Source organism: Uloborus diversus, chromosome 9 (assembly GCF_026930045.1).
Source record: "Uloborus diversus isolate 005 chromosome 9, Udiv.v.3.1, whole genome shotgun sequence".
Classification (NCBI taxonomy): Eukaryota; Metazoa; Arthropoda; class Arachnida; order Araneae; family Uloboridae; genus Uloborus; species Uloborus diversus.
Genome location: NC_072739.1, coordinates 56,825,598 through 56,840,655, shown reverse-complemented (window position 1 = coordinate 56,840,655; position 15,058 = coordinate 56,825,598). Strand labels below are relative to the sequence as shown.

The 15,058-nt window shown below is 37.3% G+C and overlaps 1 protein-coding gene across 2 annotated transcripts in view; it reads right to left on the bottom strand.

The window, feature by feature from the left end:
• The window catches only part of LOC129230088 (uncharacterized), a 161,731-nt gene that overhangs the window by 25,319 nt on the left and 121,354 nt on the right, over positions 1-15,058 (bottom strand). For both annotated transcript variants that reach the window (XM_054864480.1, XM_054864482.1), the window contains 7 exons: positions 14,157-14,385; positions 11,757-11,935; positions 11,001-11,197; positions 9,374-9,530; positions 6,681-6,716; positions 2,101-2,265; positions 1,743-1,946 (listed from right to left, as the gene is read on the bottom strand). In XM_054864480.1, the coding sequence (XP_054720455.1) occupies positions 1,743-1,946; positions 2,101-2,265; positions 6,681-6,716; positions 9,374-9,530; positions 11,001-11,197; positions 11,757-11,935; positions 14,157-14,385 (1,167 nt within the window). The remainder of the gene's footprint in view (positions 1-1,742; positions 1,947-2,100; positions 2,266-6,680; positions 6,717-9,373; positions 9,531-11,000; positions 11,198-11,756; positions 11,936-14,156; positions 14,386-15,058) is intronic.

Genomic DNA, 15,058 nt, shown 5'->3' with positions numbered 1-15,058 from the left:
GAGCTGTGAAAATATTTAGGAATTTTATGAATTTTAGGGGGAATGCGAGCCCTGGCTAGTTGCTTTTGCATCACTAATTTCAAGGTTCCCTTTTGGTTAAAGGCTCCGATTTTAAGGGAACGATAGACTCCAGCTCAACGACAGGCTATCAATACCACATGCTCGATATCGCTACTATATTTGGAGAATGCGCATAAGAGACCATGTGACGTTAGAGGCTTATGTTGTTGAGCTCGTGCGTGATGTTCTTCAAAATATGAAACTTAAAGAAAGTTGTCTGCTTGTCAATGAAATCACGAAACTTATTTAAAACAACTTAATTTAAGTATTTAGTACACTTCTGTTAGTGAAAATTGCAACATCATGAAGGAAGCATCAGAGTTGAATGAAATTTAATACATAGTTGAGTGGTAATGGTGCAAATAAATGATTACATTTTCAAACTAAACAAACAATAAAACGAGATAGAAATTAGTATTTTGTGTGGCCACCACGCGCCGCAATAAGAGCTGCTACACGACTCGGCATGGAGTGAAACCAAGTTTGAATATCTGCCTGCGGAAGAGTATTTCATATTGTATGTATGCGCGACCAAAGTTCGTCTGTCGAAGCAACAGGACGAGGGTCACGAGAGAGACGCCGCCCAACGAAATCCCACACATGTTCAATCGGTGACATATTCGGGGAATATGCAGGCCAAGGAAGAAACTGTACCTGCTGCGAATCAAGGTAGGATATGACAGTCCTGGCGACATGTGGACAGGCATTATCCTGCTGGAATACAGCCCCTGGCAATCCTTGCAGGAAAGGAATAGCTTGGGGCTGTAAAACTTCGTTTATGTATCGGGTACTGTTCAAATTGCCCACAATTCGTAGCAATTGTGATCGTCCATGATATGCTATAGCACCCCAGACCATAATTCCGGTTGTTCCTCCACTGTGGCGTTCGATAATGCACTCCGGAATGTGCTGTTCACGCTGCAACAGACGTTTCCGAATTGATGAAGCACACAATGAAACACCTAGCTGTTGACCACTGTGCTACCAATTGTCTAGAAGAAGCTCTGCGGTTCGTCAGCGCAATACGCACCAGGTGTCTGTCATCGCGAGCTGACTTAACATTTCGGGGTCCACTCCCGGATTTCTGAGCTGTCCGACACTCGTCCGTCCACTGCTTCCAAACACGCATGATTGTGCTGCAGTGCTGCTGTTTCGCTGCACACGAGCGGCTACTGCACGATAAGATAATCCAGTTTCACGACAGCCGACGATTTTGCCCCGTTCAAACTCCGAAATTTGCTCAAATTTCGTTTTTTTTTCGTCGAAGAGGCATAGTAAAGATTCAGTTAACGTTTACTCTAGCATATAACCACCGATAATCATACACGCCTCGCTACTGCCGTCTATTTATATTCGGTTCGATCCGCCGTTCAGAGGGCGCTGCTCAGCAGGCGCTACCGGTCTGCAACTTTAATCATTTGCATATCATGCCCTACTTATTTACATTTCCTGCAATTTTCAGCTCACTCGCATAAGTCCTTCGTGGTGTTGCAATTCTCACAAACAGGAGTGTATTATTATTCTTTATCTTTACTTTTATCTTTATCAATAATTTTTTTTGCTGTTCAAAAAAAAAAAAAAAAAAAAATGAAAAAGGAATCAGGTGTCTCTCATCGAAAAATGTTTCTCCCAACGAACTTTAAAAGTTGATTCCTAGAGATTAAACGAGCAAATAAACTAACCTTCATATCGGAAAGTGGTGTAAATTATGGCCATATGCGATTTATTCGTGAAGTATCCAACGAGTCGTATGTAGAACCCACTTGTAGCAGGCACGACGAACTCTTGACCTCGGGGCATTTTCTGATGTTGGTAGCTGGTCACAGACTCAAGAAGTGGGGCGTCAGAATGCTGCCCTTGTCGAATGCTTAAAGTAGATTTTGGACCTGTAATTGAGAAGAAAATTATTAAAAATTTAAGAATCCATCAAAAGACATAACGACTTCCAAACTGTACTTCTGAAAGTCATCATTCAATTTCAGTAGACAACGAAGATAGTCCTCCAGTTAGTTATACAGCTCAGTACGAGAAATAACTCACCCATTTCTTCGAACTGGGCCACCCTGATGGACACTTGAGTTTCTGGCACATGGGAGTTGCGTGGGCGAATGAGCCAGATGCAGTCGAAGAGGCGAACACTGTGTGCTGGCACCATGTTCATCATTGTTATGGCTCCTCCAAAATCCTCAACGTAGCCACCACAGTCTAAATTCACAAAGAAAATGGAATAATGCAGTTAATGGTGGAATCGAATCGATTGCAATAGCGACTAATTGCATGTGTTGAAATACACTTGCTGTGGATATCCCACCAACCAGTATTCATGTGGTCCAAATGACAGCGTATTAAAATCAACAAGATTCGGTCATCTGGGTGAAAGAAATTTTTATTCATAGAATCAAAAATGCCAATGAGCAAGCAGTCATCACAGTATGAGGATCTGGTAATTAAATTATGCAGAACCAATGACGTGCTTAGCACGTTTATTGTAAAAAAAAAAAAAAAAAATCTGTGAAGCAACCCGAGTGAAAATAGAATTAGTTAATTTTCTATTGTCAACTTTCGTGGCTTTACTAACTTACTATTTAATTTCTCATTAAAAGAGAAAGAAGTTGTAACAAAAATGTGAACATAGAACTAATTAAAAGTATGGTTTTGAGTAGGTACTAAGCAAACGCAGACGATACTTTGTAAATTAAAATTAATTTGAATATAAAATAAAATACACGTTGAAACGAATTATGACAGTGACAGAGTCAAATACTTCTTGGTACACATCATTGCTTCAACATAGTTTAATTTATGTGCCCTCGTGCTGCCAATAGTTTGCTCATTGAAATCTTTCATTCCATCATTGAAAATTACTCTCAGCCAGACCGTGGATTGTCCAATGATCTCATTCGACATAGATGAATCATCGCTACTGATTTGATATCCATACCAACACAGCATATTGCGGCAGCTCTATTATGTTGCTGTTGCAATCGCTGTGAGTTCATAATCACTCTCAGAAGCCATTGAGACTGAGAAAAACATTCGATATCACAGAGGTAAGAAATGTAGTATTTTAACACTGTGTTAGAAAAATAAATCCAGGAATCAAAAAGCAGTTGCCCAACGACCAAAAGTGCCCAGTTATCAAAGGAAATGACATCCCAGAATATAACTGATAGAAGTCAAGATAGGATCCAAATGCAAACCTAAATTTCTTCAGAACCCGTTTTTTTTTTTTTTTCTTCCGGTCTTTAGGATTTACAGTTGGAAACAGAACTCCACTGTAGAGTCAGTTCAGTTTCAAACTGATGGAGTCAGACGCTATTGTCCGTTTTTCACGCGAAGGCACTTCGCCACGCCCCCTCGAATGCAGAGTTCCATTTTACGCGGGGAGGGGGTGATCGGTACGCAATCCACGCTCTTCTAAAGAAGACAGCCAGACAGATTTAACTTGGGCGTGCACTTTAATATGCAAAACAGTCTTAGTGTCCTTTACATCACTTGCTTCACTTGTTTGTTGTCATTTTAGTTATTCTTACATTTTAAAAACTGCTGCTTTTACAACAAAATGCTATGATCCGAATGTACCTTTTGCCGAAAACAGCGAAATAGAATCATCGGATACCACGTGACGAGAGAGGAGTCAAGTGCTTTCTTGTGAAAAACGGACAACAGTACAGTCGAATTTGATGTTGTTCAAAATTCGAGTTTAAGCAATGCTATTGGCACAAGTGTATTTCTCCCTCTGTTCATAGTAATGTTGAGACAGTACGTTGCAAGTTACACATGATTGATAACAAGCATCTTGTTGCGATGAGAACTGCTCATTAGACAATCATTAGACTGAGCATTAGTTGTCAACTGCATCGTCTAATTCAGGGATACCGAACCTTTTTCCGCCCAAGTGCCTCGCCTCATATTAAAATCATTCTCGCGGGTCAGAACATGTATAAAATTTCAAAATATTTCATTATTTTCTAAAAAACATAGGAAAATATAAAAAAGGAATTTGAATTGCAGATCAATTAACGTTGTTATCATTACGTCGATGCTTATTTTATTGACTGCATGTTTTTTTAGAAACCAATTCCTGAATACTTTTTTTCAAATTTATGATATAGTCACAAATCGTGCTTTTCGATTTCCAACATTGGACAAAACAACGGGTCACACGCAGGGCCGCGCCAAGCCTGAACAGCGCCGTCGTGCAAATGTTTTTTGAGCGCCTTTATGCTATGGCGTTCGGGGAAAATATAGTTAACACTTGGAAAAAGGTTTTGTGAACAAATATATAATGGAAAAAAATACGTTTGGCATTTAATTTATTGAAAAAATAATGTGTGAATATTTAATTTTGAAATATGGTGCACGTTTTTACTTCATGTCTCGAAATTATTTAGAGTTCAGCAGCTGCTCTGATATGCTAATAATGCATTTTGGAAAAAGGAAAATGTTTGAAATACTAAAGTTCACGCCACTGTGAGTATCTATCTAATCAATAAGTGATAAATAATTAATAAAATAGTTATGCCTATCAAATCATGACAACAGGAGCAGTGGCGCAACTACAAAATAGTTTTAGAGGAAAATTAGCTAAAAATGGAACATCGTTTAAAAACACAAAAAGGATAAAAAAGGAGATTTAAGAGATTTTTAGGGGATTTTTAGAGGAGCACGTTGAAAAAAAAAATATTCTCCTTTAAAATTTTTGAAATTTGTAGCATTAAAAACGCAATTTTAGACGGTCTTTGGTGGTGGTGTGGGGAAAAACGGTACAAGGTGCTCCGCGAAAATTTGTAGAAGTTGGAAGTCTTAAAACGCGGTTATAGGCCAAATTTATTGACGTTAGAATAAGAAATGGAACTCTGGGATTCTACCCGATTTTTTTTTTTTTTTTTTTTTTGTAAAAGAGACAGAAATCAATTCCTTCTCTCCCCACCAATTTTTTTGAAATTGAACTTCCAAAAACGCAATTGTAGACAACTTTGAAGATTTTTACGGGAAGGAGATTTTGGAGCTCCCCCTGGAAAATATTTCAAAATTAAAGCCCAAAAAACTCAAGCTCTGTGACATCAGGAGTTCAGAGGCTATTTCATTTAAATTTTACGTAAGTCATGTTTTAAAAACCTAAATTTTAATGATATTAAAGGAAGGTGGTTCGAAGGCCCTTGCCCGAATGTTTTCAGAAATTGATGTCTTAAAAACGCGGTTGTAAGACCATATTTGGGAACATTAGGGCCGGAAATCTTTCGAAATTGGAGCTCCAAAAACGCAATTTTAGGTGATTTTCGAACGCAGTTTCAAACGATGTTGTTTGGTATTCGAGGACTTTCCCTGGAACTTATGCGAAATTGCAGAATTGGAAACGAAATTTGAGATGCTCCGTAATGCTTTTGGCGGCGGGAGAGGGAGAGAAATGGAGGAGTAGCATTTTGAAGACAATCTTACTTTCAGACGAACTAGAAAGAATAATGAAGAAAAAAGAAAAGAAATAGGACAGAGGTCGGAGTAGCTGAACAATTAGCTATAACTACTGAAAATTTTTAATTCAAAGATTTCTTTTTGAAAGGAACTTAAGTTTTTCCCGAACATCATTATTTTTTTTCTTATTAAAATCACTTTGTTTTCCTAAGAAGCGTTTTCTTTCTCTTCAATAATAAAGAATATTTTTGAAAAACATTCAACTCAGCATTCCGGAGGTTCATAAATTACAATACAACATATTCACTGCAAGAACCAAAATGGGGAATAGCAAATTTCTTGCGCTTTGTATGCTCAACCTTGTGAAATTATAGATATACCGAAATATCATTCACGGCTCCACACATGAAGAAAAATGCTCAAGTATGCATAAATTAGCATCATGTGTTTTCAGTGTAAAAGATTGCGCTTTTGAGTAGCATGTTTGTACACAACAAGGCAATATTTTCCCTCTTAGAGAGGCAGCGAGGAGGATTGCTTGTTTTAATGAGCAGTATAATTTCACCATCACCATTAGATGTAATGAAAAGTTCAATTTTTTTCATTTTTTGGGTTGGAAATTTTTTCCACTCATTTGGAGCATTTTCGAGTCGAGTTCGGCGCCTTTTTGACTCTGGCGCCGTCCTTGCACATAGGGACGGCGCGGCCCTGGTCACACGGGTCAGTCTCGCGGGCTGGAGTCGCTCGCAGGCTCTAGGTTGGGCACCACATGTCTAAACGTTACCATTGTCTAATTAGTATATTTCTTCGACCCTGATGTCGCGACTTTCGCTACCACCTCTTTTAAAACTCGAACACATCGTCGCCGCAAAGCAACAGTAGGATATCTTATTGTTATTCCTGGAATTAGATACCTTACTGTTGCTCTGTAGCGACCATATGCTCATATTGAGCATGAATCTCTTGGCTTAACAATATTATATGCTCAATGCATTTACACGCGTGTAACTTTTGATATCAAATACTTGCACTTTATTAAAGGGAATTTTACACTTTGGCTTTTAATTTCTATATGTTGGAAAAAAAAAGAATAAAAAATCTAAAAGTGCTTTTATATTTAAAAAATGATGTTTTGTGCACGTTGCGGGTTGACCGCGTGTTTTGGTAACAATAGCTGAGAACAAAGATGAGAAATCATTAGTTACCTGTTGAAGGCTTGTGAATCCAAAATCTTTCTGGAACTGGAAAAGAAAAAAAAAATGCATAACGATGTGAACGATGCTAAAATAATGTATGAAGCAAATAAGAAAATTTCGTGAAGTCCTGCAAGAAAATTAAAATTATGTGAATTTTAATTTTGTTCAATTTCATTTACTTTTCTGCTGGTCTATCTTGCAAACTGCTTTTGGATTTTTTTTTATCTCCGTTGCAGACTATCGAAAAAATTTTGCTACCGGGGTCTGAACTAATAGGGGATCCAGTTTGAACGAATTAACGAAAGTACAGTAAACAAAATAACCTATAAAAATTAAGCCAAGGTATAAACAAACGACTGTACACAGTATTTTTAATTCAAGGGAATGAAATATAAAACTACATAAGAGAAACTCAAAAATTTACAAAACACAGCCAACAAAAATAACTCGCCCTTTTTAGCCTACTTTCCCAGTAAAAGTCAGAAAAAGAAGAAAAAAGCATGAAAGAAGGCTTAATACATCTTAAAAATATCGCAAAAAAACAAAAAAAAAAAAGTCAAAAATAAATAAAATAATTAAATAAATATTGAAAAATTAAAAATTGGAAAGTAGGGTATTGAGATGGGGAAAAATGTCTGTCGGTCCGTCTGTCTGTCGGTCTGTCTGTCCCCCCCTAATAACTTTTGAATGAATAGTCCGATTCGAACAAACTTTTTTTTGTTCGAAAGATCTCGGCGAGGACACCTCATTCCCATATTTCACTTTTTGATTTGAACTATTTTTTGTTCAATTTTGAACAGTTCAAAAACACTTAACATTAGCGCCTACGGGGAAATTCAAGGCAATTCCGAACTGTGAGGCGAATTTGCTTCAAACAAACTTTGTAGGAAAAAGCTTTTGATGAAAAACTTGTATATAAAATGTCTTTTTGATTTGAACAATTTTCCGTTCAATTTTGAACAGTTCAAATCCCTTAACATTAGCGCCTATGGGGAAATTAAAAGTCAATGTAAATTTCGTACTTGAAGACAGATTTTTTTCAAACAAATTTTGTTGGAAATAGCTCTTGACGCCAAATTACAGACTTCGACTCCAAGAATTTAGGGGCACTTGTTTCTGACTCCGACTCCTATGCCCGACGATTAATCGGACTCCGACTCCCCGACTTCGATTCTGACTTCGTAGCTTCGGCAAAAATTTATACACGGAGGACAAATGACTGACTCCGATTCTTAGATATCCGACTCCGACTCCTTTACCCCAAAATGAGATTGACTCCGACTCCGACTCCGCAGCTATGGTTTTGACTGTGAAATAATTATTGTTGATCTGACTTGTTTTTATTTTTACGCTAAAGTTTTAATTTAGGTATTCAGTTTTCGGCGAATAAACTCGAAGTCATTTATATTTCTACATAAAGATATGCGCAGACGATTTTTTTTTTTTTTTTTTTTTGACAATGAAAATTATTTCTTTAAGTTGACATTTTATTGTTTTTATTTATTTTGGTAAGTGCATTAATTCATTTAAAAAATTGTTTTTGGCAACAGGGGAAAAATAAACGATTTTTTTTTTGGATATGATGTATTTATTTTAATGAGTTTATTAATTTTAATTATTATTTTTTCGTTTTGAAAACTGTTCAAGATTTTTTTAATGGAAAAAAGTCTATTAGCTGCTTTGTTTAAAAGTTGCTGCTATTTTTTTTTTTTTACGCATTTAATTTTTTTAGATGAGTGAGGAATATTTTATTCCTAGAAATCAGCTTAAAAGTATTTTAAAAATATGTTTGAAAAAAATTGCGATTTTAGCTATTTTTGAGAATATTGATCAGGTACTAGAAAGTAGTATGGATATACGGGAAAGTAGGCTCGTCTAGTTCTAGACAGAACTTCTTGTTATTTATACAATATGTACATCTAAATAGCTGACTGGATTAAGCGAAGTCCGGTTTAATGAGGGTTTTTCTGTATGTATTTTTGCTTTCTTATTTTTTTTTAATAGAGAACTGGGGTACAACGTAGATCTACCTCCTCGTGGTGCACCCCGGGCAACGCTTTGTAGGCTGAATGATCAACAATTTCGGCAGTGGGCCCTCTGCCGATCAGTAACTCGACTTACGTGTGTCACGATGGAACGCGTGCGATCTGTCCCATTCCAAGAGAGCTGGACCTTTTCAGTAACATGTTTAGCCCATAAGGGCTCTGGCCTCCCAGTAACAGCCGTGCAGAGTCGAGAAGACAAGTGCAGGGCAGACAAGAAGATGGACCAAATCCATGTCCTGATGCAGATTGCCGAGCATGCATGCGAATATTTAAGCTGTGAATGTATGTCGGCAATCTGCATCAGGACATGGATTCGGCCCATCTTCTTGTCTGCCCTGCACTTGTCTTCTCGACTCTGCACGGCTGTTACTGGGAGGCCAGGGCCCTTATGGGCTAAACAAGTTACTTTGTGACCTTCTTTGTTTTTCGTTCCAACTTTAGATTGCTTGTGTTCTTATTTTGTCTTATTTGTAGCCTGCCATTGGAAATAAAAAATATTGAAAACTAAAGGAGGATGTGAGGAATAATTTGAAGGAATAATTGACATTCTTGAAGTTTAGGACATCGATGAAACTCATAAGTGGGTTATTAGTATACATAGTTCTCCTTAAAGTTAATAGCCTTAAAATATACAATTAGAGCTAAGAAAGTACTCACAGCTGACAAATTTGTACTTCGCTTGAAATCCCGAGCTAGGGTACTCGTCATTTGCCTGGAACTTGACGGTTAAGGTGGGTCCGGACGATATGATGGCTGGAGGACGGAACGTATTTCCATTGTACACATCAATGCGGGTTCCATTGCTATCAAAAATCTAAAAGAAATATACAATAGCAAAAAAAATTCAATTGTGATACCGTTTGCAATAAAGTCTTTTTATTTCAGTGAGTAGAACATCAAATATCCGAACGCTTACCCGTAAAACATTATTAAATTGCTCAAAAATTTTAAAGAACACAAACATTTCGTTAAATAAATAATAGCAAATAATGATTCACATGTCACGCCATTTTTCCAAAACATAGGCTTTAAAAAATTGCGTGAAGTCACACTTCTTGTTGCCCCCTCTTTCCACCTTTTCAAATTCGCACGATTTCAGGAACTCCTCCCCTCCAAACGTGACTTTGTGGATAGTCTTTAAGCACATTTCTTCGGTAATAATAATTGATATTTGTTGAGGATCCAAACAACTCTTTACTCCTTCCTCTTCACTCCGGCAGAGGTGCTCTTATCACCAGCGCCCAATTAAAATAAAGTTAACTCCATGAGTCTGAACCTCTGATCAGCCACCTCTCCCTTTTACCGATAACAGACATCTCGACTCATCGATGGTTTTTAAGGTTGGTTATCAACGAATCAGTTAATACTCAACTATAAGGAGACATGCTGTTTTCATATTGGCAGCAATGATTACGGAATTCTTTTTGCAACCCTTCCGCACATGCACAGTAGGTTACTTTCTCCATGGTCGCGTTACCAAAAACTTCAAACCTTCTAAATTGTCCTAGTCTTGTCACTGTCGCTAAGAATATCAGCCAATGAGAATCTTTGAAAAATAATCATTGGTTCCATTTAAACTGACTATAACACGCTCTATTGGTGCACCATTATCTTTCCTGTTCATTAGATGCCTATGTATCATTACTGAACAATTAATTACAAACTAATTCCAGTTGGGCATTGTATGTTATCGCTCTTCTAGGGAGCCATATACGATAGTGTAGTAATGAAAAAAAAATCTACTCAAGTAGCAATGAGAGGAGCATAGTAAAACATGTTTTTGGATGCATAAATTATTTGCGCTCGTGTTCTTGTTATCAAAATATGAGGTCTTGAAGTCTGCCGAAATTTAAAATAGAGCCGCCAAATTTAGCGAGTTTCAGCTAGAAATGGAACATATCGTTCACATACCTTGTACATGGTTGTCTTGCCACAGGCAGACGGTGAAGTCTTGTAGTATCTTCCATTACTCCCCAAGTCTTTCAATTTGGCCACTTTTCTTTTATTTAAACAAACTTTAAGGCCTTAGATTTCGATAACGGGGGCACGAGCGCAAATAATTTATGCGTCAAAAAATGTCTCAATATGCTCTTTCGACAGCTACCCATTTTAAAAAAAATTATTCTAACACTATTCATGTGGTTCCATGGTTAGGAAAATCGGCATTGTTAGTATAGAAGTAGTACTATCGTGTTCTATGAAGTAACTACAACAGCAACTATATATTTCGTCGCTGTTGCGGCTGGTAAGAAGCTAGCATTCATAGCAAATTAAAGTGACTTACTTCGACGTAAGACCAAAGGGAAAGTTGGAAGTCTGTAAATATGAGCTGTACAAAGCCACTCAAATCCACATTCTGCAGAACGAATTCGGCGCTGTAGTCGCTCGGATAGCCACCGGGGAAGTTGGGACTCTGGATGGTGCCGGAAGCATTGCCACCTGCTGGAGAGTCGTAGCCACCTTTGAAGATGTACAAGTTCTCTGGAGGGGAAAGAAAATGAATGAGTCCTAAAAGCATGCCAGGATATTTTTCAATGTCGAAAAAGAGCTGTGTCCTTTTGATCCAATTTGGTAAACCACGTATAGTTACGGTGGATTCTAGAGTGTAATTGAATGCCAGCCTATCTTGTAGCCGCCTGATATAGCCATTCAATCAAAATGTTAATCAGCAACAGAAAGGAAAATGTTGAAAACAATTTGACGATCGGGGGGAAAAACTGAAATTTCCCCCAATGTTGCTCAAAGTGATCCCATAGATATTAGATTTATTTTCACCCTTTCTAAGCTTTCAGGAAGAACTCTTCCCACCAAATGTATAAGCTTTTAAATATCTATAGTTAGCAAGTTCACCACCCCTGAATTACAGGGTACCAAGGTCAAGGGAAACATACTGATCATTTAATTAATTTTATTTAACTACTTAAGTAAATTTCTTATCTTAAACCAATCTTACTCTGAAAAATGTTTCAATACTGGGACAAGGTTTGATCAAAAGATTAAATTCAGACAAAAGAAGTAAACTTTAGGCAACAGAGCTTACTTTTGGCACTAAACTGTAGGACGAAAGCTTCTTTGTAGGAGCCGCTGAACAGGAAATCAATGGACACGAGCTTAGTCTTGGACTCGTATGTGAGCTCAGTAGACGAGTTCTCTTTGAAACCACAAAACTCTCGCCCAGACTTGCTGTATGCAGATTCCTTGATCCACAAGAAATCGCATCTGTATCAAAATGCAAAAATAAAGAGTGGAAAATGTGTCTTAATGCAAAAATAATAAACAAAAATATCAACGTACTAAGAGCAGAAATCGCTCACTCCTTTCAAAATCGTCATATCTCAAAAATTAGCGATTTTGAGTTTTTTTTTTTTTTGAACTGCTATGAATGAGTAGCACAGCTCTGCAAGACCTGTATTCCTATAACTTAACGTTTCGCCGTTAGAGAACAAAAGAGAGTCTGTGTGAAACTGCTTTTGAGCTCGAGATTTTAATCAACTTTGGTTTTGAACTCTTTTAAACTCTTTCTGTGTCGTGTATATTTTTATGATGAGTGAGCGACATTGATTGATCAATCTATTCCTGGGTATTAGGCCAGTGCCAATACTTTTGAGACCAAAAAATTTAAAACAGGATGAAACCCATTAGAAAAGTAAGAAAACATAACAGAATTAAAAGGAAAAATAACACACTAGTCAACACCAAAAACGCATCCGGTTCGAAAAAAGATATTTCCGAAGTATTTCTCCTCGCTAAACACGAAAATCACCATGAAAAGTTTAGATTAGCTCCAGTTTTCATGATACAGAGCCAACTAGTATAGGGAAATCTCACTAATGTTCTTTTTCCTGGCAGATAGAAGTTCCACCAATGGGACTGATTCTTAACTTCAAATCCTGTTTGGGAGGGAATATCTCAATACATAAAACCGAAAAGGACTTCAGGAAATTCAAATTCTAGGACTAGAAATGCCTAAAATGAGCCTCTAGTAGATCCACCCACTTCTGCTTAAGCCGCATGCTCATTCTGCTAAGAATAATGAAGAACTTTGTGAAAGCTGTGAACAAAGATTTTTCTAATACCTTGGAGGGAACTTTCCAAGCTATATTGAAGCTAAAGTTAAGGAGAGAATTTTTAACGGCCCTTCAAATACGCTCAGTTATGAAAATCATTGTTTTGGCAGAAAAAAAAAGACTAAGAAGCCTTTAAGGGTGTATTACAAGTATTTCTAAGCAGCAGAGAAGTCGAGAATGTCTCTGAAACTCTATGTTTTCACTTCCTCCAGGATATTTTACTTAAAAACTGAAGCTATGAGCAATAGGCATGAGGAAAGGTATGGCCAAGATATCATTGCAATGGAACGCAGATATCAGGGTCGTTGAGCTGAGTTAATAATGGTCACTAAATGCTGCTGAACTATTACAAGAGGTCCTTTATTGACGCACAAAGAGCTGTTGAAAATGAAGCGTTTACAGCAATGGGCCAAAAGCAACCACTGCTTTCGGAAAAATAAACATTGTTTATTTTACAGGACCTATTTAATAACATTTATTGCACAGGATTTTTTTTTCCTTTTAATCTTACTTTCAAATCAATGTGTGGTTGTTGTGCATCTTTCTCTAGAGGCTTTTGTGTATCTTGAAAACAAGAGCTAATAAAAGAAATAAACTACCATATTCGTTTTTCTCGATCCAAAATCAGTAGGAATTGACTACTTGAAACCGGGGTGCAGACAAAAAGTCGTTTTTTGTTGACTACAGTAATTTACGTGCGATCTGAGGTCGGGAAGGGGCGAAATTTTAAGGGTCGAGAACAGATTACGATTTCCGGGAAAACTACGAGTCCTATCAGAAAAAAAGTTAAGCGGCAAGGTTGTCGGTTATAAAAAGATTTACAACTTTTGTATTTGCACTTTTTTCACATAACCTCAAAATTTATACGAAAAATTCAAAAACAACTTTTTGGTTTTTTTTATCTTTATCTCCCACATTGTTTTTTTTTTCCACGGAACAAAGTGAAAAGTTATTTTTTTATGTCCCTAATACACTGTAGTCCTTGGTTACGATGAGCAAACATGTTTTCAAATAACACTTTTTGGTTTTGGCAAGAAATATATTCGGTTGTTATTGCACCATGTGATTTCCGTTTGTCCCATCGCTACTGCACTTTCTAAATGGCGATAACTTGAAAATTTGGCTACTATTCAAAATGCCAACTCCAGGTATTTTTCTGCAAAAACCTGTTAATTTTTATCGATCTGGGATTGAATATTTGCTCACGAGATGGCGAAAGGATGTTAATAAGGATGGCAATTACATAAATGATCAAAAATAAAAACTTGGTAAACATTTGAAAAAAGCGACGTTTATTCCTGTTCCCCTCCCCTCTAATATAATATACTGGGCAGTACTACGGTAACAGATGTATCAATTGCACATGTGGTTACCGGCAAGTCTTGTCACCAGAGCACGTGGGTACAGCGAGCTTGAGGACATCGATTTCCAAATGGCACGAGGGGCACGTGATTAGCTCGACGCTGCATCGCTGCGGAATCTGTGGCTGAGGATCAGCGGACGAGCCCTGTGACGTCACACTGGTCGCGTTTTCTAAGACGATGAGTCCCGACTCCCCCACATCTATGTAGTACTTGCGTCCGTTCATCCATCGGCACAAATCTAAAAGAGAAATCTTGATCAGTCCATCTTCTACACTCTGTTGTATTTCATTGTGGTCCAACCTTCAGTTATAAGAGGGATGACCAAACTTTGGCGTAGAAATGTGAGGGCCAGAAACATCCCAGAAAGGTAACAAATTGCATGTTTTGTTCAAAAGCTTTTATTAAAATTAATATAAAAAAAAGTTTGATGTACTACAATCTGTTCATGGAAAAGATAGATCGATAGTAAATAAACAGGTTGCTAGAAGGTTTGCCACTTTTGGGGTTTATTCCCTGGAGTAAAGAAAAGCTTAACCAATAATACTGAATACTTTTCGTACCAATATATACTTAGCACTCATTTGTTTCTCGTCCAAGTAAAATACGTGACAGACGTCACCAGATGGCGCATTTCTTTGTTTACATCTATTTTATCTTTCCCGCGAACGCAGTACAGTTTAATAACATTTGATTTTACAGTCGAGAAATCGATACACTGCGATTGTTGACACTGCTTTCCTGGATACAATTGGCTCTGGTAAAACGATGTTTGGACTTGGATGCGCTCATTTATGTTTGGGTTGAAATTCTTAGATTAGTACAAGCCAATAATCGCTATCGGACATGCAAAGTCGCAGTTAGAAAAAAAATATAGTGTAGCTCTTTAATAAGTTGAAGTATGACCATAACAC